At 37.7% G+C, this 25,438-nt stretch overlaps 1 protein-coding gene across 2 annotated transcripts in view; it reads left to right on the top strand.

The window, feature by feature from the left end:
• Positions 1 to 25,438, top strand: part of SPOCK1 (SPARC (osteonectin), cwcv and kazal like domains proteoglycan 1) — a 281,971-nt gene that overhangs the window by 76,329 nt on the left and 180,204 nt on the right. Inside the window, exons 3-4 of one of the 2 annotated variants that reach the window (XM_035338420.1) lie at positions 15,749 to 15,757; positions 18,809 to 18,854. In XM_035338420.1, coding sequence (XP_035194311.1) covers positions 15,749 to 15,757; positions 18,809 to 18,854 — 55 coding nt within the window. The remainder of the gene's footprint in view (positions 1 to 15,748; positions 15,758 to 18,808; positions 18,855 to 25,438) is intronic. The other variant, XM_035338419.1, reaches the window with a different exon arrangement.

Genomic DNA, 25,438 nt, shown 5'->3' with positions numbered 1-25,438 from the left:
AAGAAAAAAAAAACTTTTCTTTTTTTTTTTTTTTCTTTTTCTTTTTCTTTTTTCTTTCTCCTCCAGCACTCCTTTCAGGTAGCAGCCAGCCAGCAATTTGAGTTGAGCTTATGGATGGCTGCAGAAGCTCTCTTCATTCCCACCCTGTGTATATCCATCAGCCACTCTGCAGCATTTCACTGCAGCAGCGGGGGAACACCTAATCAGCCCCAGCCTGGTGGAGAGGGCTGGGCTGCTGGAGCAGGAAGGCTTTTTGAAACTCAGGCAGTCACAGGCATATTACATGAGGAGCTTTCCCCAAGCAAACATGCATATTAAAACCCTAGGAGGTTTAAATAATGAAACTAAATGTACTTTGTTACTTTTTGGTGGTTCTTATGTATTTTACGGACAAAAATCACTTATGGCAAAATTAAGTTCCTATTAAAAAACTTGCAGACTGTATCTAATATAATTAGACTTTCCTTACATCACAGCCACTGTATGTATAACAATACTCTATTTTTTCATCTTCAGATCACTTTGAAGTGCAGAATCAATCATTATGGCAATTCGCTGTGGTAGATACATTGCTCCAATGGCTAAAAAGAGTACTGTAGTAAATAAACAATGCTAAGAGCTTGGTTAGCATATAAAAGGCTTAGCATATAGTTCATCGCATTTCAAAAGGGAAAGTAATGTTTTAAGTAGAATTGTGCATTTGGTGGATTTATATGAATTTGCCCGGGAGATGAGTGGTCTCCAGACCACCCTCCAGATTCTGTCTGAAATTACCTTACTTTGACTGATGAGCTGGAATGAATAATGCCAATATATAAGGCGGGCAGTATAGAGTGATTCTTGCTTTGGAAGCTTATTTGTGTTGCATGTACCTGCAGCCCTGTTCTTTCCCTCTTCCATCTGAGGCTTTTTTGCTATGCATTCCAGAAAAGCAAACCATACTCTGCAACAGCCAGGTGAATATATATAGTGATAATAAAAACAGTCTTTTAGCTATCAGTCTTCTGAGCTGGAGACATACCTGCAGTAACTCACTACTCAGAGGTGGCAGCTCTGTACTCCAAAGACACAAGCAAGCTTTGTCCTTACAAGAGATGTATGGAGAAAAAGGGGTCTTCTCTGGGATGCAAAGATCCTTGTGCAGTGTTATGGCTTATCAGCATTTCAATTTGATCATCTTAGATGCTAAAACTTGAATGGGTCATTTTTGTGGGGAAAAGCTTCTCCTGAATATTTCCCAAGTGCAAGCACTGTGAAGGGAAGAGATGTTTTTAAATAATTAGGGGTGCGTTGGAGAAAGAGACTGTCTGAAGCAAGGAAACTTTGTTCATCCAGGAGAGGGGAAAGTGGTCTGGTCAGCCATCTGCGGAGAACTTCGGGCTGCTTCTTCACACTGGTAAATCACAGCTTGGCCACCACAGCCATGCATCTTAGTGAATGAGAAATCCATCCATTGTCTAGCTGATGATTAATATAGCTGCAAGTAATCAATATTTATCAGAATGTCAAAAATATGTGAAGAATTTGAAATTGACAGAATGTTGAAAAAAAAACAACACAAGATTCTGTGACTACCCCCTAAATAACAGGGGGCTTTTTGGGGGGAAATTCCTTGAAACTTATCCTTTATTGACAGATCAATAACAGAATGTTCTTTGATGATTTTCTCTATTTTCTCTAATTTTCAGCATTGGCAAATGACAAACCAGTGTTTTTTTGCCAGTGCTGTTGCTGCAGCTGACAAATATATTCAGAAAAGAATCTTTTATGGTTAGGATGAAGCATTGCAAATTCTCAGCTATATTTTTCAGTTATGTATTTAAGAATAAATTAGGAAAAAAATAGTACATATTTTTCTCTCATTTCACTTTTACATCTGCACAAATCTGCTAATTTCATTCAGGTAGTCCTGATTAAAAAAGTTATAGCTAAAAACATAATCGGTCCCAGAGAGTGCAAAGTAAACAAAGAGCAATGGGTAATTAAAGATATCAAGGACATACAGGAGACAGAAATTCTAGTGAGAATCCATCAAATGCGTCAGGATCGACAGTGAAAAATCGTGGTACCTAGACAACAGCCAGAAGTCAAATAGAAAGCAGAATAGGAGTTGTTTTCCTAAAGTATGTTGAAGAAATGCCAGAGTGAAAGATAGGAAGTGAGAATACCTTGGAGATGCCAATGGCAGAAAGCCAAATAGTCAGGCTAAGGTCATAAGAAGAGGAAATAATAAAACTGGTTACATGTCCTTAAAATCAAGGTATAAATACTTGGAAAGATGAAAGTGACAGAAAAGAATAACTGTAAACTGTCTTTTACTAAAATAAAAATAAAATATTAAAAAAATCAGGTGGGTAACTGAAAATCAGTATGAGGTGCAAAGAAACTTAAAGCTTAGTGAGAACAGAGGATGTTTTAGCTTGACTGAATACAAAACCAAGAAGAAAATCTGAGCCAAAGTGAAGAAACATAGGTAATGAGAAATCTTTGAGGGAGCTGCATACTAAAGCTGAAGTAATAGGTACAGAACAAAGGCAACTGCTAACAATCTTCCATAACACTCCTTCTGCTGCTGGAGTTGTCAGCAATCGTAGAGAAATCTTTACAGTGTTTGTAAAATGTAGAACCACTGAACCTTTCAGAGAGAAATAAAAGATCTACAGGTAATCGTGCAGTTCTCTTTAATGATAGTACAAACCTGCAGGAGAAAAGCTGTAAATTCAAAGAAGCACTCCGAAGATGCTGAAGGTCTTAAAAAACAGAATTATGAAAACTTATGGATAATGACTTTTTGCCTTTGGTGGGGACCTTATTTTGAAGATTTTGATGGTTTCTGAGACAGGAATTTTAGATTAAGCATACAGAACCAGATGCAATAAGCTGTAAAACAGTAAGCAGAGGCAGTTTTGAACAGAGGGAAAAGGCTGCAACTGGAAATGTAATTGCACAAATGTGGTAGGCCAGGAATGCCCTCTCCAGGGTCACACCTTGTAGTGGCAAAGGATCACACAGAATATTGAACGTGGTTAATAAGATACCTAAGTATATTGACTTAGTCTGGGTTAATAATAATAAGGCTCCGATTTTATAACTCTTTATAGAGATAGGGAAGAGGAAACGTACTTGAGCGTAACAGCCAAATGAAGCAGTCCTGGATTGTGTCGGATGCTGGTGTGGGGAATATGCTCCCTCAGCCTGCTGAGCAGCTGTGAGATTCGAGCTCATTCCCTTCAAGCTCTTCCTGGCTGTTGTCATCATCAATGATACTTGGTTTTTGAAAGAATAGTTACAGATGTGTAATGATGGCTTCCAGCAAATCTCGGTATCTACCAGTCCTCAGAGGTGATTACTAGAGATGTAATCTCTGAGGACGGTCTGCTCTAAGGAAAAGAAAGATTTAAAAGTCTGTGTCATCATATGTTGGCAGCTGTTTTTTTGAGGTCTCTGCTTGCCTTCTTGCTATTGTTATGCTTCACTTTCTGGATTCATCTCACACTGCATCAGACTTTCCCATCATCTTCTCCTTGGTTAGCTACATTGCTCAGACCACAGTCCAGCTCACATGATCTAGATCTCTTAATAATCCAGTATTTAATCAGGATCTATTTTGGTTGTCTCAGGTCTTAAAAGTAGCAGACGGAGCACAGAGCATGCATTCATTGGCATTTTAATTTGCATCAAAGTGTGCTGTGGAAACAAGGCTCCCAGCTGTCTGCAGTTACTGCGCTGTTCACACTGCAGAGATCAGTTCTGGGGATCACACTGGAGTGGGTTGGAAGGAAAGGGTAGACCTCGTGTAGAGCAGATATTGAATCCATAGAACAAATCATTTCATTCTGCAGATCCTCTCAGGCACTGTGCTGCTTGTTGATGTAGGTGGCTGAGGCTGTGCTGCAGGAGGATTAGTAGATGTGTTCTCCCCTTCCCTGACATACATCTGTATACCTGCTCATGCAAATCACAGCTGGGGAAGGGTCTAATCCATGTGTCACATACTGGGGTACTTTTCAGCCATCAGATGTTCTCAACCCACTGTCAGGAAACAGTACATGAGAACAACATTTACATTTTGCTAACCCATTGCAGGATTCTTAATATGAAAACAAATGCATGCAGCCCCAGCCTGGCTCGAAGGACTCAGTTGCCTTTTAAGCATCCAGTGTAAAACTGTGGTGGCATTAGTGCCTCTGTGTGTCTAACCTTAATTTTCTGAAGACTAGACAAACTGGGACATTTAGGAAAGTCTTACAAAGAGCATATTTTTCCCATGCTCAAGCTAGTATTAAAATTCTCTAGGGTATTTTCATTAGGTTGGATTTTGCTCTCTTGATTTCAAGTTGCAATTTCCCTTGCAAACACTTCTCAAAATACTTTTGTGAAAATGAGTTTGCCTCTGTTCAAAGATTCTGCCAGCTCGTAATATCTTTCACTGAGCTGACAAATGGCTTGACAGCGTTCCTGGAATCTGCCAAAATATAATTTCAGAAACGACAATGCCAAGCAAGGTAATAATCTAAATGAATGTTACTGCAGCTGAGCTTTCACATTCCTGACTTTTTTTAATTCAATTAGAACCAGGCAAGTTCCCAGTTGCTGGAGCTATTGTTTGTTCCATAGCAATTGTAAATATTTCGGGTTTGTGTTTGCCTTTTAACACATGGTTACAATGCACATTTCATGGTTAGCTTATAACAAATTTAACACATCTTGATATTGTTTCCTTGGATAATGGAGTGAACAATGAGAATGAATCTAATGTACAACTACTAAGAATTAGCTTCAGTGCAGGAAATCCTACGTTTTAATTAGCTGTTCAAACTTCATTGGATCTCATAACAAATGAGCAAAAGCTGCTGTTATTCAGTTCCTCAGAAATCTCAAACATAAATGATCAGCAATTTTATACTCTTTGTGGAGAATAAGTTTGCCTTGTGGGTTTTTTAATGTTGCTGGATTTGAAACGTACTTTCCATTTTAAGCTTTCTTGAGATCTAAAGGCTGTTTTAGAAGATCTACAAGTAGTCTATAGATTTAATGTAAAAACAATTTTAATCCCCATACTAAAGCCTTTGTCGTAATTTGATGCCATGTTGTAATGAAGCTAAATTGCCAGGGAATTTAGTATTTTAAATCCCATGGTGTTTGCATTGTCTTGGTTCATATTTTTTGAATATATTTTAAGATGCTCTTGCTTGTTAGGATGTTTTAAGATGTTTTCTATAAGTTCCTGAGCACTGTCTGAATCTCACTCAGGGAACCAACCTCGTGCTTTCCCAACCCCTTCTGCAGCTGAGGAAATCACCTTGGGACACCACAGCAGGGGTTTCTGCCTTCCATGGGAGCAGAAAATTAAACTGTGATTTCCAAATATTGAAGAAAGTATGGTGTTTAGCTGTGTAAAGATGATTCTGAATCTGTGTTGGTCTCCAACAATAAACGTTTGTTAAATCTGTTAGGATGAACTCTGTGTGCCCATTCTTGCAAATATTGAAACAAATAGAAGTGTGACTCTAAATCTCTATTCTTACTTTGAGTAAATACTTGTATTTACTAAAGAAATCTGCATTAATATTTTGCAAGTAAAATAACTTTTTTCAGGAGATTCTCAGAGCATGCTACTTCTTATGACACATGAATAAAGTCAAGGCTTTGGCTTAGCAGCATGAAAAATTGTTTATGAAGAGCACTTAATTACAAAATCATAGGATATCCCAAGTTGGAAGGGACCCACAAGGATCATCAAGTCCACCTCTTGGCTCTACACGGGACTACCCAAAACCCAAACCCTATGTCTGAGAGTGTTTTTCAAATGCTTCTTGAACTCCAGCAGGCTCAGTGCTGTGACCACTGCCCTGGGGAACCTGTGCCAGTGCCCGACCACCCTCTCAGTGAAGAACCTTTTCCTAACATCCAATCTGAGCCTTAAGGTACATGTTCATTATTTCAGCCACTGAAGACAGAAAGAAACAGATATTTTTTTCAGTTTCAGAAGCTACAACTGGGTGGATTAGTTGTAGAGCATCTGCCTCAAACCTTCTTGTAGTACAGTGCATGGAATCAGGAAAGCATGTGGTTTAAAAAGTGTATGCTGTTGCATAGAAAACAGAATATTTTTTAAATAAAAGAATGTTGTAAGACTCTAAAAGATTAATGTTGAAGTTTACTTACTGAAATCTTAATAGAGCTGTGAAAGTCATAGGAATATATGTGCGTGTGTGTTGGGATGGGAGGGGGTTGTCATTTTGAGTATGTTTCTGGGGATTTACTTTTTAATTCTATATACTGTAGATGCATCTGCTCTCTAAGATATATTTTCTCCGAGTTTACATCTCTAAGATTTAGAGATTAATTGCACAGCATGTTTGAACTATTTTCTCAGATGGAAGAATTAAATAAGTAGTTGTACTAGACCTTGGGTGTAAAATTATAGCTGACAGAAATTCAGATGTTCTTTTGTGCCTTAAGAAGTCTTTAAGGCCTCTAGTACTCTTTGGATGTTTCTAAATGCTGTCTCCTCAAGTACTGTTCTTCATCAAAATGCCTATTTGGTTTGCTTTTGATGCACTCCATGATTTAATCCCTGTAAGAGTGAGCAACTCTAATGTCTAGAGATCAGGAGCGTACATTGGTTTAGAGCAGAACAGTTCAAAAATGCCTTTTTGAGATCTGGAAGCTATATATTCTCTTGAGCTGTGACTGCTTGGTTAGAAGGTACCTGAGATTGTAAAATAATGTTTTGCTATATCTTACTTTCTCATGTCATTGTTCATTCCACGCCATGCCACACTATGTATTGACCTTTTATCACTGAAGTGCGTGTTCTGGCAAGTTCAAGAGTGCATTATATCTCCCTACAGGAGACTCTTTCAGATGTCTTTCCTTGATCCAAGAGGCATGCTCGGTTAAAAAAGGCAAGGTTGCTCAGTTTTCTCAATTTTGTCAGAAGATTTTAGCTTGACTATTGCTTTATCATCATCAGAGCTATGGAAATTTAATACAACCTCTATTACATATTTTTAATTTGGTCTCATTGGAGGAGACTTAAACATGAGTCAATTATTGACTGTTTGTTCACACTGAATATTGTTTCCAGAGAGTGTGCTAGGTGAAATTTCCTATGTAAACAATTAAAAAAATTAAATGATGAGTTGAGTCCAATGAAAGCATAAATGAAATGGCTGAAGATTTTGCAGGCATTTGACGCAAATGTATCTTATTTAAATATTTATTTTCACTCTTGCATGTCATGATTTTAAAGCAAAATGGAAAAATGATCTGAGGGTAGCTGGCATAATAATGTTTGGAGTTTTTGGGTGTGAATAGTTTGGGGGTGAACTCCATGGGTATATCTGAAAGTGATGGGTTATAATCCATCATGAAAGGAGATTATTAAAATCATGAGAATATGGACCTATGTTTGAATTCTTACTACTTGGAGGGAGGTGTCTTTCTGTGAATATAAATATATTAAAAGCCCAGTATTCAAATAATCCATGTTGAATACCTCGGCACACTCAGAGGGTTTGGAATCATAGTAATTGTTCTGCAGGTTTTTTGGCCTTTATGTATAAGCTGTGAGGCATCATTTATCTTCCTCCTTAAAGGGGAGGCACCAAATGGTAGTGGTGGTTAAATGCAGTAAAATCCTTTTCCAGTAATGGTGATGCTGCTGTTGGTTTGGACTTCTGCTAGCAAATAGAGATGGGCAAATTAAGCTATTAGATAATCTTTGTCATTGCAAATGCAAGTGGAACTGTAGTTTGACTTGTGTGGCTTAAGATGTTATGCATGGATTACAAATTGCCTTTGGACAGTGTTCTATGGACTTCCTGAGAAATTATGCGTAGATTGGGTAGTCAGGTGCTGCCTTCAGCTAAAATAAAATAGAATCAATCCATATGGAAATCTTTGTACTGTGAACAGAGACAGCCTTGGCATTTAAATCCCGCAAGAGCTATTACTGCAGTTCAGGTAGATTTTTGCAGAAACAGAATATTTTGTTTCTTTGGCATTTTTTTCTTTTTCCTTTTTTTTTTTAAAAAACAAAAAAAAAAAAAAAGAAAAGATTATTTTAGTTAAATATTCTCAAATACCATTCCAGCTAGAGCAGTTCCTTACCAAAATTCTGTTGCTTCAAGTAGATGGTGAGTAGCAGTCATTTATGAAAGGTAACTTTTTGTCATTGTTAGTTTTCAGCTGGGTCAAGAAATCAGTTTTTCAGAATGCAGAATAATCTGTCTTACTTCACTGGTGTAACAAATTAATGAGGTACCAGCAGTAAAATGTTACAGTCTTGCACCTCCTATGATTTTTTAGAAAATAGGTAGAGATAACACAAGTGCATTAGTGATAAAACATGAGGGACTTTTCTTGAACCAACCAGCTCCAACTATTACAAAAAACCTCATCACATAAGAACTTTCATAAACTGATCAAGGTATTTAAAATAACCTACTGTATGTTCAAGTTGTTGATGAGACACAAGGCAGTGAGGAGCACTTTCTGGAGTGAGGACAGGATTTCTGTTTCCAGCAACTGCTACAAGCACTTAGCTGTTTTGTTTCCTTTAAGCTTGCTGTCAGTTTTGCATAATGATTTTTGATGGTTTTTCCTTTTTTTTTTTTTTTTTTAGAATGGATAAAATCCCTGAGACACTTAACAAAATGATATCTCAAACTGGAATGGAAACCACACATTTGTAATGGCTCACAGGGTTTCTGATCTGAAAATGCCAACACCTGTTTCACACAGTCAGAAACTGGTTATTTCATAAACTAGTTGACCGACTGCTTTTTCTGATTCAGATCTAAGAAACTTCAGACATTGGCTAAAACCAGTCCTGCAAAGCTGTTCTTTTCAACAGCAGTATGAATAGTTTGATTTTACCTTATGTATAGAGTTCCAGAAATCCTTGGAGCTAGATTTTTCTTGAGGCTACGAATGAAATTAAAAACAAATACATATGTTCTTCCAGGGACAGTTCATTGCTCGTAATTCAGTACAATTCATACATTCTCCTGCCAGTCATTAGTTATGCATTTAAAGAAGCAATTTTAAAGACTTAGGATATAATAACAAGTTTAACTGTCTCTTTAGATCTCAGAAAATTGTATCACTGAATATCAAAGTTAGATGAGTTGATTTTATTCAACCACTGTTTGTTCCCTTGTATGATTTAACCACTGGGATTTGTATATCTGCATGAAATATAATTACCATTTTATTCATAACTTATTTCATAACTTTAATATCAGGATAATTATCATTTTGTCTCGTACTGAGATTATTCCTATAATAGAACATTTAAATAAAAAAAAATCACGACTCAATTTCTGCAGACCTTGTAAAATAAAACAATGAATATATCTATTTATGTAATCATTATGCAGATTGTTATTCCCTGTAAAGCAGTGAATGCCACTGTGAAAGAAGTGGAAGTGTTAGGATTCCTTTATGTGAATGTTATTCTCCAGATACTAACCCTGAATGTTCAGCTAAAAAAGGCCCAGTGAATCTGTCACAAACTGCTTCTGCAAATGCACTCTCGGAGCAGCAAGGATACCAAAAGCGAAGTAACATTGCCAATGGCTTTATAACCTTCAAGCTTAATGTGCTTGGCTTGCAAGCTGCCTGAAAACAATTGCTTTCTAAGTATGTAATTTGAGTCTTTGAATGAGAATTAAGATGCAGAAAGAGTTTAGTAGCTTTCCTTTCAATGTATGTTTTAAATAATACACCTATTGAGCGTATGATTTATTAAGCATATCTTTATGTACAGAACCTGTAGGGGGGCTTTCTCAACCCACCTTCACAGCAATAACCCAAGCTAAAGGCACAGTGGTGTTGATGAGTGGAAAACAAACAAATGAGCACGTGAGAAAATAACGCTGGGGCAGGTTCTTTGCTTTTATCTATCAGTGGAGATCCACTGACTTCGATTCACACAGTGGGCATTCGTGGTTTTCCCATGTATTTGCTGGACCCTTGTAAGGATGGCTAGATTCAGTGACTTAGCCTGTCTACTCAATTGCTAATTCATGTGAAGCGTTAGTTCGCAGATCAGAAGTAAAGCTGCTTTAAGGAGTTTCACTGGAAGGAAGAGGAATTTATTTCTGTAGTCTCTGGCTCTGCTTCTTGCTTCCCATTCAGCTAGGTGCTGCTGTTGTGGGAGTGGGAGCTAATGGCTCCAGGGCTTTCTCTGTGCCAAAGTTGCTGTGCAGCTTGCTGTGCAAGCAGTTCTTCACTGGTCAGTCTCCAAGGACCTGCACAAAGTAAAGTAAAAACCAAATCGGTCTTCACTGTGTTCTGTCTGTCCTCTGCAAGGTGTGACCCCATTGACATTTGTTCCATGACAGCTCTGTGTTTTCTAACCAGTTTACATAAATTGCAAGGCAGATAATGCAACTGCCAAGGGATGATTTAACAGGGGATCTCTCAAGCTTACTTCTGTGACCTGTATGTTCGCTGGCCTTCCATCAGAGCTTTCAGTTTTGCTACCCGGTACCACTTTCTTGGTGGGAGCTCCCAGGCAAGGAGCCCACACCCAGCTGCCCACCCTTTTGCTGCCATCTCACCCTGTGGAGTTCTGATCCTCTTCATCCCAGAACTCTGGTGCTGGCCTCTTCCTTCTATTTGTCTCCTATTTCCCACCTACACCCTCGCTCCCACACAGCCCCGGTGCTGTGTAGGTGATCTGCAGCGTAGCTCACAATGGGAAACCTGACTGAGGTTCAGAAGCTGAATCAGCCCTGTTTGTTGTGAGAGACGGTTTGTTGTGAGGAATGACGGTTAGGCAGAGATTTGCATAAACATGCTGCAGGCATCAGGGTATAATCAGAGTAACCAAAGAAATCAGAAACCTTCCAGTGTCTGGGACCAAATGCTGGAGAGAATAGGGCCTTAGTAATTTATTTAGGGGTCAGTACATATTGAGCTTGCCTGCAGATTGCCACAGGATCTGATTGCCCGAGGAAATTGTTTCACTTGAGATAGTAAATCATCACTACGCAACTTCTTCTCCTCAGGCCTCGTTAGAAGTATTCCGGTGCCTGTCTTCCCTCCAGCCCTAATTCCTCCTTCCCATGGTTGAGTGCTGCCTCTGCAAGCAGCCAGCACAGAGACCCTTCACAAAGGTCAGGGAAAGGAACTGATGGCTGGAGAGAAATGCCGTGAACAGGGCTCTGCAGTACCTCTAAGATGGTTCCATGTGGCTGATACTGTGGCTAGGGGTATCTTGTTAAATTGCAAGATAAGGAGCCAGGCAATGTTCTGTTTTTCAGTCTGATCTTGGAGCTGCATCTCTGGGAAGTGCAGCGCAGCCAGCCCAACGCGGACCTGCGAGCCCTTACCTTGGGGGACTGCTGAGCTTCTGGCCTTGTAACAGCTTGACAGCTTGAGGAATAAAACAGTACAGTGGGACATACTAAGGTGTGGAAAGCTTGATGAAAGTAAAGTTGATAAAAATTATTTAACCTTAGACATGGAAAAGAGGCTTTTTAGCACCTGCTAACGAGAGGAAGAGTTCAAGCAGAAGCAATCATGTATTTCTAAAGTTTATTAAGAGGACCATCAAAGAATAATCAGGCCAAGGCAGGGCTTTTTTGTTTTTTTTTTTTTTTTTTTTTTTTTTTTTTCCTCAGTTTTAGATACTTCAGCACTAGCTAGAGAAGACATTGGTGTGATTATTCCAGCCACCCAAATCTATCAGCTGTGTGTGCTGGCACAGTACTGCGCTAAGGCAGCTATATGGCTTCTGGCTCACAGCTGGCCCTCATTCATCCTGCTTGAAGCACAAGCAGAGTAGATGAGCATCTGTTTGCCCTCCTTGTTGTAGACATGCCCTTTGGCTTCATTCGTATGGATAAACACAGAGTTTTTTGTTTAAAATGAAATATTTTTAGTTCTTACTATATTTGTCCTTTAAAAAAGAAAGAAAGAAAGAAGCAGCAGAGCAGCTGGAAGATTTCAACATAAAAGGCCCCATTGGTTGAGTTCTAAAGAAAGAGAATTACTATTCAGGCTGACGAGGGCTCAGTGGTAACCTATTTTTCAATTATTTTCATTTTTTATAATTTAATTTCTGATTTTATATATTTATTTATTTGATTATTTATGACCACCCCAATGCAACATTGGGATTGTGACTAAAGAAAGATTGTGCTGAAAGTTCTGTATGCCAGTTTCTTAGTATTGCCTATGGAAACTTCTGGAAATGTCTTCCAGTAAAACAGTAGTGGCAAATCTTGTTTCCTGATATATATATCTTATATATATATAAGAAAATTTTAATGTTCCAGGCTGTACTAAGCAGAAGGAATTCTTTTGCACATTAGTGGTAGGTTAAACAAAGTACATGTGCTGAGAATGGAACATACGAGATTGCAATACATGGTCAACGACCTTTGCTATACCATCTATAACTAAGGATTTATTTTGATGTGTATTTCATATTCTTATTAATAAATCAATATTAACATATTTAGTATTATGCATGAACCCAATGTGAACCCTTTACACCAACCTTGCTTTCTTTCTGGGCTAAAGCATTTCATTATATTTTTATAAATGACTTAGCTGCAGTATTCTAGACAGGTTCTGACATCCTCAGACCTTTCATGACACATGGTACTACCTTAGTCTAAAATGATTATTTTCAATTTCACCAAAGTAAACCTTGACACTCCTGGCCTTTTTGGGAAATTTATCAAGAAACTTTTCAAAGATTTCCCCTAACAAGTCGAAATATCCACAGCACAAGCCACTACTAATTCACTAAGCAAAAGCATCCTTCTCTGGTTCCCAGGAGAGAGACAAAAGAAAAGAGCTCAGAGGTAGTTGGAGATGTCTTAATGTGCTTAGGATCTTGGAGCCAGCGTCTGAAACTGATGGAGACTCTAGGCACTAGCTACCGTTGGGAAATCCGTATGCACTGATGTACTCAGTGGGTAAAATATTGTCTCTTCCTCTTAAATAAATAAATAAATAATATGTAATTTGCTGACACAAACTATTTGCTTAAAACTGGCCCTAGACCTTGGGGAGATGTTTATGACGCTGGCTAGATTGACTTCAGCAAGCAGCAGCTGGTGCTTTCACACTGCTCGATGTTGGAATGATCTCCTGTACTGCAAGGTAGAGAGGCAGAAAATGCAGCTGCATCTTTCTGGAGCTAATTTTAAAAAAGCAATGAGCTGGTAATTACCACTTTTCCCAGCTGGTCTTTATGAGGGTAAAAGGTTTAATCATAGATGGAGGATGGAAGAGGAAAATACTAAGCAGGCTGCAAAGCGGTGTTAATGAACGTTCCTCCTGGAGATGCTTAGAAATTTATGCTCTTGTTGGCTGGGAGGAGCTGGGAACAAAGATTACCTCCAAAAGGTTATCTGGCAGGCCTTGGGGTTATGCCCTTTGTATATCAGTTTTCTCAGGCAGTGGGGCTTTTATGGTGGCTGTGGATGCTGCTGGCTTGTTCAAGTCCCTGCAATCTTCACAACCCTTGGGGGAGGAAACTGAAGTGAGCTGGCTCTGGGAGATGCCAATGAAAGGTGGGTTCTGGGGAGGTTTTTCAGCAAGCATCTCTTTTCTGCTTGATTCCTACAAATAACTTATAAGTTCAATTAAAGCAGTAAAATATAAATATTTATGCATGCATTTAGCTAATGTTCGCTTCTATTTATAAACAAGAGCATATTGCAAGGGGTTCTTTTAGGCAAGTGAATAAATTACGTATGGAGTGCCTCTGTGTTAAATTAACCATGCTTTATTAACTCTTCCAAAAGTATTAGGTAATAACTACACCAAAAATTGACAATGAAGTAGCTTTTGTGGGATTTGTACTTAAAATACTTAATCTTCAGGAGAACCAGAAGCTGCTGTTTACTTTTTTGGGGGGGTGGGGGGGGAAGATTGTATAGAAACATATTCATGTTTTTACATTAATTTCAGATGTGTTGGGTTTGTTTGTTTTGTTTTTTACTACTGTTCTTGTAGTGAAATGGAGGGTAATAGGAAGGAAGTCATTATTCTACTGGCCTTGGGGTCAATTGCTATTTGCTAACTTTTCTGCTGTGAGTGATAGGACACTATCACACATTGTATCTACTTCAAGTTTTGTTTTTTTTGCAAATCAGAACCCAGTCTATGAGGTTTTTGATTTTTTTAGTTGATTTTTACATTTCACCTAGATAGATGATGTGTGCATAAACTTCCGATGACATCTGTGGGATATTGTATAAAGCAGTGAGGCCTGAGGCCGAGAAAGCTTTTGTGAGCTTTCAGACTAGGACTTTTTAATACGCCCTTGGCATGCTTAGTTTAACATATGATTATTCTCTTGATTGATTTTGTTGATGGCATATCAATCTAAGTGGGTTGGATTTGACACCTATGTATTGGATGACAAAATAATATTTTCCTCTTTTTAGGAAACAATTTATCATGTCTGGTGCAATTAAATGGTTTTTAATCACTTCAGAATTTATTTTATCTCATCTCTTGATTGCGTAAATCAAGACAGTAGAAATGTAATAAAGAAGTGAGGTCCAACTCTATCGATTTATAGTTTTTCTACAAATTTTTCATTTGCTATGATAACTTATTTCTCAGTCAAATTTTCCAAGGGTCACTGCTTGACATAAGAGTTCATAATGGTAGTTGATTACTAGATTCAGAGCTGAAAAGACAGTTCCTGTCCCAAGTCTTGCAATTGAAATCAGGTCAGGGGATGTCAAAATTTGGCCAACAACCCTTGAGCTATTCACTTAGTGAGTGACCATCTCGGATTACCATCTCAGGTCGATATCTGCCCAGTAGATTTTTACAAGGAGGCAGAAAAGCTTCTTGCCAAAGGCCTCTTCCAGCACCCAGTGGGAACAGAAGATGAGACTATGCCAAATTTCCTGTCAGTGGAAGCTGAGCATTATCTGTCATGTGAGACTGGGGTTGTCACGGACCTGGAGTAAAGCTTCTGGACCCTGCAGTATGTTTGTGCTGTGTGGGAGGGAGGGCAACTTCTAGAGTTTGGGGTTCACGTGTATTCCCGGGTGTGTACAGAGGCCATGCCAATATGTCACGTTTGTACGGTGCTGGGTTGAGCTAAGGCAGTCAGATCCAGCCTTGGTTTGCAGTATCAATTCTTTTTTTCATGCATGAATTTAGGTGTGCCGAGTCCCCTGAGTTAATTAAAGGATTGATTTAGTCATATACGGTCACTGAGCCATAGGCAAAACCCTCCAAGTGTGAACTCTGTGCAAGGAGAAAGATACTTTCAAATATTTCTTCTTAAAAATATTTTTCAGTTGCTGTTTCTGGTACTGAAATGGATCCATGCCTGGTTTTGCCTTCCCTTCCAAATCCATCAAACAGTCTTTAAAGTCAGGGGAAAAAAAAACATTTTTAATTCTCTCGCATATCAGGTATGTAACAGATGAATATGTGGAAAAATACTTTCTGGTGCTTTTGTCAGCCAAAAGGAAATGAAAGTGTCTTTTTTGGTACTTTATGAGAGGCAAACACACTAATAGCATGGCATTTGGCTAATAGCGCAGCTGCTGGAAACTGGCCTGTGACGGTCAAGGTGCAAAGGTCAGAAAAGAAAGAGAAAATAATTTCATTTGAAGGCTAAGGTCATCTGAAATAAATGATTCCACATCTTAAAGGCTACTGAGGATAAAATCAGTGAATGTCATATCCTTACATTGCTTAATTTCATTCTTTCTTCTTTTCTCATTTGTAATGCTTGCCTATTCAGGAAGTTGAGGTAGGTTTTTCACTTTTAACTTGTAAATGTCCATAGAGTGAATTAAAGTATTTATAGCATAATGCATATTATACCTTAAAGTTTAATCAACTATTAATAATGTTATGAATGGTATGTGTACTAATACATGTTAATTATTCATGTGTTAATATTGGTTTATTAACATGTTAATATTAAAATGACAGAGTAGGTTACAGCAGGTACAAGTTATTAACATATTAATTATAACATATTAATACCTTTCCGAGGATAAGATTCAGAAACACGTAGATTTCTGTGCTGTCATCATGGTATTTTATTGAATGTGAATGTTAAACCTCCTTAATCAAGCTCATTGTATTTACTTTATTTTTATGTTGCATGGTATACAGGTTTAGCTACCATATATTGCAATATCAATATACTTCTGTTGGAAGGAAGTTACAGTGAAATGAAGGTATCCTTCTGGGGATGTTAGGAGTTTATCCTCCCAACAAAAGTCATTTCTGGTTAATCTTTGCATTGTCCTAGCACAAAGACTTGTCTATTTTTCAAGTCAGAGCTTTAGTAATATTTAAATGAGACACAGGTTTTCTGCTCAGCAATATCTAAGGGATGAATTTCACCTTTTACAGTTCTATATCTGTTCAGCTACAGGTCTTGCTGGTATCAATAGTGAAGTAAAACTCTAGTGCCATATTTTCTATTGTCTAGCTGGCATAAGTTGTTTTGAATTGCTGTTAGCAGGATTGCTCTAATGTATGTATAATCATTATTTACTCCTACAAATAATGAGTTTTGCATGTTGAAAGTCTCAAAGATTTTCTCTGTTCTAGTTTTAAGGTTTGATATTTTTTTTCCATATGTTTCTGTGTATTTCCCTGTATTATCATCCTGTAGTTTTAAGCAAATTCTAAAATAGATATAGCTCCAGTTTTTTAAAAAGGAATGCTAGATACCTGCATAGAGGAGAAAAGGAGAAGGAATAGGGTTACAGAAGAGATGGGTGTTTTTGTAGATTTTTTTTTTTTTTTTATGAGCAAGGTGCATTTTCTGTAAAATACTCCTTTAACATTGAAATAGAGATAAACCCCCTTTCCAATCCTTATTTCAAAATTGGTTCCATATGCCAGCTGCATAAGAAATCTTTCTTGGGATTTGAATTATTTAACAGTTTCTGATGCTGAAAACCCAGCAGCAAAGCAACACCTAGGAAAAAAAAAAATAAATAAAAATCTGTAAACAGGCAAAAATAATAATAATAATTTGTTACCAGAAAAAAAAAAAAAAAAAAAGCTTAAAAGCCAAATAAATAAATAAACCACCTTATTCTAGAAAGTGATTAATGGTTGGTGAATTTAGCAGTATATCGTAATCCATTACAAAGCAGTGTATCACAATGAAGTTGGTGGGGGATTTTGTATCAACAAAGCTGTGGAATTCAAAGGCTAGTCTGTGATTTTATTTCTGGTGCCAAACCTTGTCCTTCTAAAGAGAAAAGTTAGAGATTCTTCTGATGTATCTGAAATAAATTATGAATAATAATCTTCATAGTTTCTGTGGAAAGCTATCGCTGTCCATGAAGTCAGCGTAGACAGAGCATAGTCAGCATGAATACACTTGGAGAAAGCAAATACATTTCCTCCTGAAAGGCATACAGAATTGCAACCAGTCCCCTCATTACAGGCAGCATTTGCCCATCCTTGGCAGCCTCCAGATCAGAGAACAGCAGGATAGCATCCACAGTTCTCCACACTATCATTGTTAGTACTTTCTGCTTCTCACCCCAGCCATAACAATCCCAAAGGAATGCACTGCCACAAGGCACATTGCCTGGTGCTCAGTGAGGGCATGGAGAGTACCTGCCTTCCTCTAGTCACCTGGGGGGCAACACTTAGAGTGACTGGATAGCATGGGAGCAGGTGAAATTCAGTTAACTGGATACAAATGGTAAGCAAAGTCCTAAAGAAGAAATAATTTAGGTGTTTTATTCATACTGATGGGTTTTCAGTTACCCTCCTGGCAGGAAAAAGAAATCTAAATGTCATTCTAATTGACAAAGACATCTCTTCAGTGGCAGCCCTCAAGAAATGAATATAGAATTTTGGATATATTAAAAAGGAAATAGAGATTAACATGCAGAAAAATATAACTGTTATAGAAATCTTCCATGATTTCTCACTTCAAATACATTATTCAGTTGTTATCACTCCCTCTCAGAGGACACAAGTGAGATATACAGAATATGCTGAAGCTGAATATCTCTTGAACCCCAGTTCTTCAGAGGTGGGGTTGATGGCACTCTGAAGTAGGGGAAACTTTGTCTATGTATATATTTGCTAAGTACACAGAATACAAATTCAGGCACGTGGACAAAACATGGAAAAAGCTTGTTTGCAACAATAATCATTTGGCCAAGTACGCTGACAATTCCTACCTTCTTGTTTTAAAGCACAATCAGAATTACATAAAACAGAACCCGAAGACTTCCTGTGCAATCATACCTTTACATCAGATTTAAGGAGTCCTAAAAAGATAAAATTTATTAGTAGGAACAGTGACAAAAACATTCACTGCGAGTTCTCTTAGATGTTATTATAAATTGTGTAGTGCTTTAAATATTATTACTGTATATCTGAACATTCACAATGGTGTGATTTGCATGTGGCCAAATGTGTGTATATATATATATATATTGGCATTTACTTTGCTGACCTTTTACAATGCTGTCTTGGTGTGCATCATGTCACATTATCTTATTTTTATTACTGAATGTTGTAGACTGATATGAAATTATACAGAGTTGTCAGGAAATATTTAATGAAGGGTGTTTTGAAAAACAGGTCAGACAGAAGATTTGAGGTACTGAATGCAAGGAATTTTTTTATTCTTTAAATTCTAGCCTGCATTTACTACTCTTGAACACAACCTGTTAATGGTTTTGTCTGATTTGGGCTGAATATATTAGGATCGAAAGATGAGTTGATTCATTTGTAGTTTAACTACACAAAATTGTACTACAAAAATTGCTTATATTTTCCCTGAGTTTCTTTTTTTTCCTTCCCTATATAGGATGATTATTTCAGAAACTGGAATCCAAACAAGCCTTTTGATCAAGGTAAAGTTAGTAAATACTTTGTGGTTGTATTTTTTTTTTTTTAATTTCCATATACTTTTTCCCTTTGTTGCTCTGTCTGTCATATGCATTAGTGAAGAGCTATATTCATACTTACATCTCATTTCCCAATTTAGTCACAGCTTGAGGTGGTTTATGTATAAGAGTTTGACTCATCTCTGTATTTTTTAGCTGTGTTTTTTAATCTGCATCCATTCGAATTTATATTCAGTGATGATATGTGTGCTTAGAAAGGTTCTGTGTAGCCCTGAATCTCAGTCTAACATGCAATTTAAAACAGGTGTCTTCACGTAGCTTTTCTTTCATTTTAAAAACTTCTTAAATGAATGTCATAAACGTAATTACTGTATTTCCAAACGCTCAGGGGAGCAATTCTTTGAATCTAGTTGCAAAGTTGTGAATTTCAGAGCTGATTTTCAAAAGAAAAGGGCATTGTGTATATGCTGCTGATTCCAATACAGATTCTGTCAGGCATTTTACACTTCCTTTGTCTAGGTGGGTTGTTAAGTTATGGCAGTTACTCCAACAATTTCCAGGCTAGCTGCCAAAGGATAGGAGAAAAGTAAATATATATATATATACATATTTTGTTTTGTCCAGAATAGGGAGCAACTTTGCCAACCAGAAACTTGAATCTTCAAAATTGCTGAAATGTTTGGGAAGGAAATACCCATGGGAGTCTCTGTAGACACATAGTTGCTTTGGAAATTTTCACTTTAAGTGCCTTTCTCTATTTCATTGCCCAGCATGTATGACGTACCTATAGCTCCTAGGAATATTACTGGGGAGGTGTACATATTAGGCTGAAGAGCATCAGTTCTGTCTTTATGGAAATGGAACTTCAGTGTCAAAGGAAAGGGGAAGATGATGTTTTAGTCAAAGTATATATCCACAGAGAGACTTTAAAAGGCATAGAGGGATTTAGGATTACAAATTCTATTGATTTCAGACAAAACTTTTGCTGCCCCTTTCAGAGGCCTTGTGACCCTCTGCTTTCCCATGAGGAAAAAAAAAAAAAAAAAAAAAAAAGGTAAATCCTGGCAAAATGCTGCAAAAAAAGATTTTGACCTGATGTACTTTAAAAGTGTCTTGTTCATTGTGTTACTAAGATTTCTGACTCTGGGCAAAGACACAAATTATTTTAGAGAATCTAAAATCACACATGGATACCTTGAAGTGATACACATCTGTTAAAGATTCCTGTCTCTTTAGTGTCTCTTTTCCAATGGGTCAATGAAAACAGCAGACTGCATCTCTCCTGGGCTATACAGGAAATCTGAGTATAGCCTCGCTAGGCTAACGCTAGCCTACATGAACACTTTTTCTTTGGGACAGGTCTACAGTATTTTCACATTTAAAATATATTTCTAGATTCTAGAATCACTTTTTAAAATATTGTGAAGCCTTCTCAAGGAAGCCAGACTGTGGAATCACCTCAAAGCAGCTGGGAGGGCAGAGTTCAGAAGTAGCTGTAGGTGGTTAGTTACCTGTCAGAAGTGATCTCGTAAAGGCAGCCAGGGAAATCAGCATATGTGTAATAGCTTTTAAAATGGACTAGAGACAGCGGTTTTGAAAATCAGCAGAGTTCTACTTCTAGACTTTTACTTCATTTGCATCCTTTAAAGAAGAGTGTGCTGGGTCAAACCAATGCTTTCTAAAAGAAAAAAGCTACCTTTATTCAGCAGATCACACTGCTGTTGCTTTTAAATGCATAATTAAGGAATTTAATCTAGTTGTCTTCTTTCTGCTTGTAATGCAGAGAAAGATATCTGCATTTGTCTCAAGGAAAAAAAAGAAAAACACCTTGTTTTGTAAGAAAGCACACATGACTTTCACTGAAAAAAACCCCTAGAGAGTTGCACAAGGTATCTTTGCATAACATGCCTTCTCAAGGGAAGTCAACTTCAATGCTTCAGCTGCATATAGAGAGTACCTGAGTAGTCAGAATTTATTTTTTAGCCTTGCTACTAGCCCACACTTTTATTCATCTCGAACCCAAGAGAAACCAATAGAAAGGTGAGCATCTTACTGACTGAGCCGAGCTAACGAGGCGTTTGGACTGCAGAAGGCAGGAGAGCGTGTAGCCTAGATTGGTAGTCATTAATATTGAATTCAGTTCTGTCAGGGGTGCAGAAGCCTAAAAGCAGACGAGTGGAAGGGGTAGGGTAGTTAGGATTTTTAAAATATGAATCAAAGAGTTGGGTGTTTTTGTTTATTTGTTTTTTTGACAAAGTCATTTGAAAGATCACAAGCAGCTTGTGAGCTAACATGGCATACTTTCTTAGTCTCCTACTTTGGAGAAAGAAAAGAGGGAATTAGGGTAAAAGTTTAGCATAATATTCTCAAGTCAGATTTTGTACAGTAATTAAATGTGTGCACCTAGCCAGACTCACCATAAAATTAACCCGTTCAGACTTCATGTGTTGTATGTCAACACTGCTAAACAAATATTTAACTTGCAAGACATTTCTCCTAAAGCCACCTCTTAACAGCTGTATTAAATGCTTCAATAGATAAATGTTATTAACTTTTCTGGTAAGATGCACAAGTAAAGAGTGCATTTAGTTAGGTGTAAAGTTGCTGGAATGATGTCAAATTTCCTTGCCATATGGCTTTTTTTTTAAAGCATCGTTACCCCTAAGACAGGAACAGTGAAAGTAATGGGATGCACTTCGTAGTGACAATACGTAAGCTCTAAATCCAAAGTGTTTAAACCACTGAGCAGCCATTACTAGTAATAGCAAAACACAGTAAGAAGGGGAAAAAACTTGGTTCTGTTGAACTAATAGTCTTTTCCCCAAAATCTGTGCCTAAAGCTATCCACAAACTTTGGAATTGTTGTAATATGTTTGTACAATTAAGTGCAAGTCTCACTGTTTCTGTTTTGGTTGTGACACTCAGATGATTGCAATGGACTGAGCTGGCCTGTTTCCTCCTCCAAACCCTGTCTTTTGCACTGAGATAGAGTCTGGCTAAAGTATTATATGATTTTTACCCAATTCTGGTGACAAAAATCCCAGTGTTGCAAGCTGCTGAACTTCTCAGAAAAAGAAGCCCCTCATCAGAAATAGCTGGATGTAAACCCCTTGATTCCCTGACTTTTTTCTTTAATTTCATTGTCTTTATTCCTGGTTCTTTTCCCCTTTAGCTGAGAAACCTGGAGAGGAACATTTCCTCTCTTTCTCAGGGCTTTCATTTTGGACATTATCTGTTGGGGGGGGTGGGGGGGGAAATATCCCTGTTCCACTGTGCTGTAGGAAAATCTTCATCTGCCTATCTATGACTGGCTCTGATGTTAGACATACTCATGCAGACTTGACTATCATTATTAATTACAGGCACGAGCTCTCTATCATTCCAAAGAATCTCCCTTGAGCACTAATGAAAGGCTGAACTGTCAAAATACCCTCGTTCTTGAAGAGGAAACACTGCTTTTGAGTGGATTGTGGCCTCCAGCATAGCATAACCTGCAACTTTCACAGTCCAGCAGCCCCATGGAAGTGAATTTGTCAAACCTTAGAGCTTTATATCTAGAGATGGATGTGTTGGTATTCTTGCTTCCTCTCCTCCTGCATAGAACTGTACCTAAGTATGTCTAGTGTCTGACTGGCAAGTCCAGATTCCAGAAGCCCTCCAGGCTCCTACAGCTGTGCATGATAAAGTTTGCCTGAAATTCATAAGCATTCCAAAAGCAAAAAGACAATCATGGGAAGCCTGTGATGCAGGATGAAAATCATAGAACCTACAATTATTTTTGAACATGTAATTTTCTGTTAGCCCAGTTAAGATGTTCTTTCAGAAAAGCCTGAATAAATTCCCTTCAGAGAGTTTAGTACTGTACACATCCCTAGCCACAAATATATGTTAGTTTTATAATAAATGTTTTCTATTACTGTGACTCAGATGGCAGATTTCAATTGAATAACTTATTTTGCAATTTATTTTTTGACTCTATTTGAATTAGTTTTAGAGGCTTATTCATAGGACAACTGCACATGAATTATGTTTGCAAATCTTCAGTAAATCAGTACAATTTTAAAACATGCTAACTAAATCAACAGGAAAAAAATAGCTGAGATGCTGCACGTGAAATATGCTATCTTCCATCAGAGGCATTTCGAGCACATTTGGCTGCTTATACCCTCCAACAGATGCACATGGCTGTCATGTGCTGGAAGCATAATATTAAATTTCTTATAAGCTTGTAAGCAACCAATTTTTTCATTAAATATGGCATCAGAAGTGACGGAGATAGGATCCCCATCTGTGATGATATTATGGCTCATGTGCTTTGAACTAAGACAATGATCGATAGGTTGCTTGTCTAGAATTTTATTAGCACTTGGGGAGCACTTGTTAGTTTGGTCAATAATGGTGCTGACTTTCTTTTAATATCTCTTACTTCACTGACTGTGAAGCAGACATGATTTTTCAAAGGGAAATTCATGCTTCTCTCTAGTGCTCATTTAGTTCCAATTGAAGTAAATTCATCTCTGGGAATTTCACACAGCCCAGCCCTGCTCTCACTGGCATCACTCAGCAAACAGCAGTCTCCCTCCCTTTGCTTCAGTTCAGTGTACAGGAATTTGTTCTTAGAAGCATATTTAAATCTTTAAAATTAACTGTTTGGAAAAATACATGCCTGTAAAGCTTCCATCCTTATTTGCTGTCAGAGAGACCCCAAAGTATTGTTCACACTATGTGGGTTTGTATTCTGGTTGAACAAGGCCAAACCGATCAGGCACAGTCTCCTGCATTGACGTTATTTGGCTTAAATCTATTGCTGTGCCATCCAATATTTATGCTGCACATCAGAACGAGTTTTAAATCATTAGACAGTCACAAGGGTAATTTGCAAAGTATTGAAAGATGTTTATATAGTTGTGAGTTAATAGTAGACATCGTTTGGTTCTAATCAAAAAAGATCAAATACATCCTTAATGTAAAGGGCACAAGCACAAGAATACCAAGAAGTTGGTTAATGATAAGGTTCCTAGTGACATAGTTGGCAAGAAGTTATTTAGATAAAGTGAAACTTGGTTGAACTCAAAGAAGCAAAAACTGTTGCACCAAACACAGAAAGCCAGGTACGAAATGAGATGTTTAGGAAAGGATTTAAGAATAATAATTTTCCATGAGTGTATTAAAAGGAAGAGAAAAAATCAAGCAAAATGATGATTCACAGCTCAGTGGAGAGAGAAGCTTATACAAAGGCAATGATGAGAAGGTAAAAGTATTGTTACCTGCCTTTGCTTTGTCTTTCACTTAAAAAGACAGCTCAGCTGTGATCAGGAGGCTATTGCAATTAATATTCTCAGCTGAAGTGTAAGATTATGGATTAGGGAAAGAACAGGCCTCAGTAAATTAGATGTTTGCAAATCAGTTTGAATTGACCCAAGGGTTAAGTGAATTGGCTGAAATAATTTTAGAAGTACTAAAAGTTATCTTCAAAAATGTATGGAATTGTAGAAGCCTAGGAAAGGACAAGCAGCATGCATGTTTTTCTGGTTGCAAAACGGGGGGAAAAAAGGGGAAATTGTACCACAGGACTTAAAACTAAAATCCTGAAAAAAAGCGCTGAATATTAAAGCAAAAGTTTGTTAACATCAAGAAGATAAGGGGGTGAATAAAGCTGGTATGGATGTCAAACTAAATCTATTTCTTTTTCAGTGACATTTACAGGCCTTGAGACTCAAGGATAAACTTGCTGTGTCACATATCTTGACTTTAGTAAGGCTTTTGACATTGGCTTACATTACTGTCTTATAAGTAAATTTAAGAAGTATTGTCTAAAAGAAATAATTGTGAGGTGGGTACAAAATCACTTGGAAAGCTTCATTCTGGTAGTAGTTGCCAATGGTTCCACGTCAGGCTGGAAGGATAAACTGAGAAGGGTTCCTCTGTGATCTATTTTGAGTCCAGCATTATTCACCACTTTCATTAAATTGCAGATGTTGAAATTAGTATGCTTATTAAATCTAGAAATGTAGCCAAGCTGGGAGAAGCTGTACACATATTAGAACAGCAATAAAATTCAGCGTAGCCTTACAATATGAAATAAATGGTCTGAAAACAAAAGATAAAGTTCAGTCAGGACAGATACAAAGTTCTGAACAATCAGAGTTCAAAGCTGTAAGAACAATCAGCTGCACAAAACAGAATAATGAACAATTGGATAGTCATAAATTCTGACTGGTGGTTGTAAAAAAGGGTTGGGGATTACAGTGGATTACAAATTGAACATGAGTCAACGATGTTGTTCTGTTGCAAAGAAGGCAAATGTTGCACTGGCATGTGCGTAGCCGTGAGGAATCCTTTAGCTCTAGTCAGCAGCAGTGAGACCTTGGCTGGAATACATTGTCCAGATTTCAGTACCAGGCTTCTCAAATAGTATGAATCGATCACAGAATACCCAGAGAAAAGTACCAGATGTGATCAGAGCTGCAAAAATTATACTTTAGGAAGGAAGACTGAAGGAGAGGAGGTGGCTTGGGGGGGGGGGGGGGGGGGGAAAAATTTTAAAATTTTTAAATTTTGCGTTTAAGAGGGGGAATTTTTATATTTAT

This window comes from Oxyura jamaicensis, chromosome 13 (genome assembly GCF_011077185.1).
Source record: "Oxyura jamaicensis isolate SHBP4307 breed ruddy duck chromosome 13, BPBGC_Ojam_1.0, whole genome shotgun sequence".
NCBI classification, from domain to species: domain Eukaryota; kingdom Metazoa; phylum Chordata; class Aves; order Anseriformes; family Anatidae; genus Oxyura; species Oxyura jamaicensis.
Note: the sequence above shows the minus strand (reverse complement) of the source record. Positions and strands in the feature narration are given on the sequence as shown.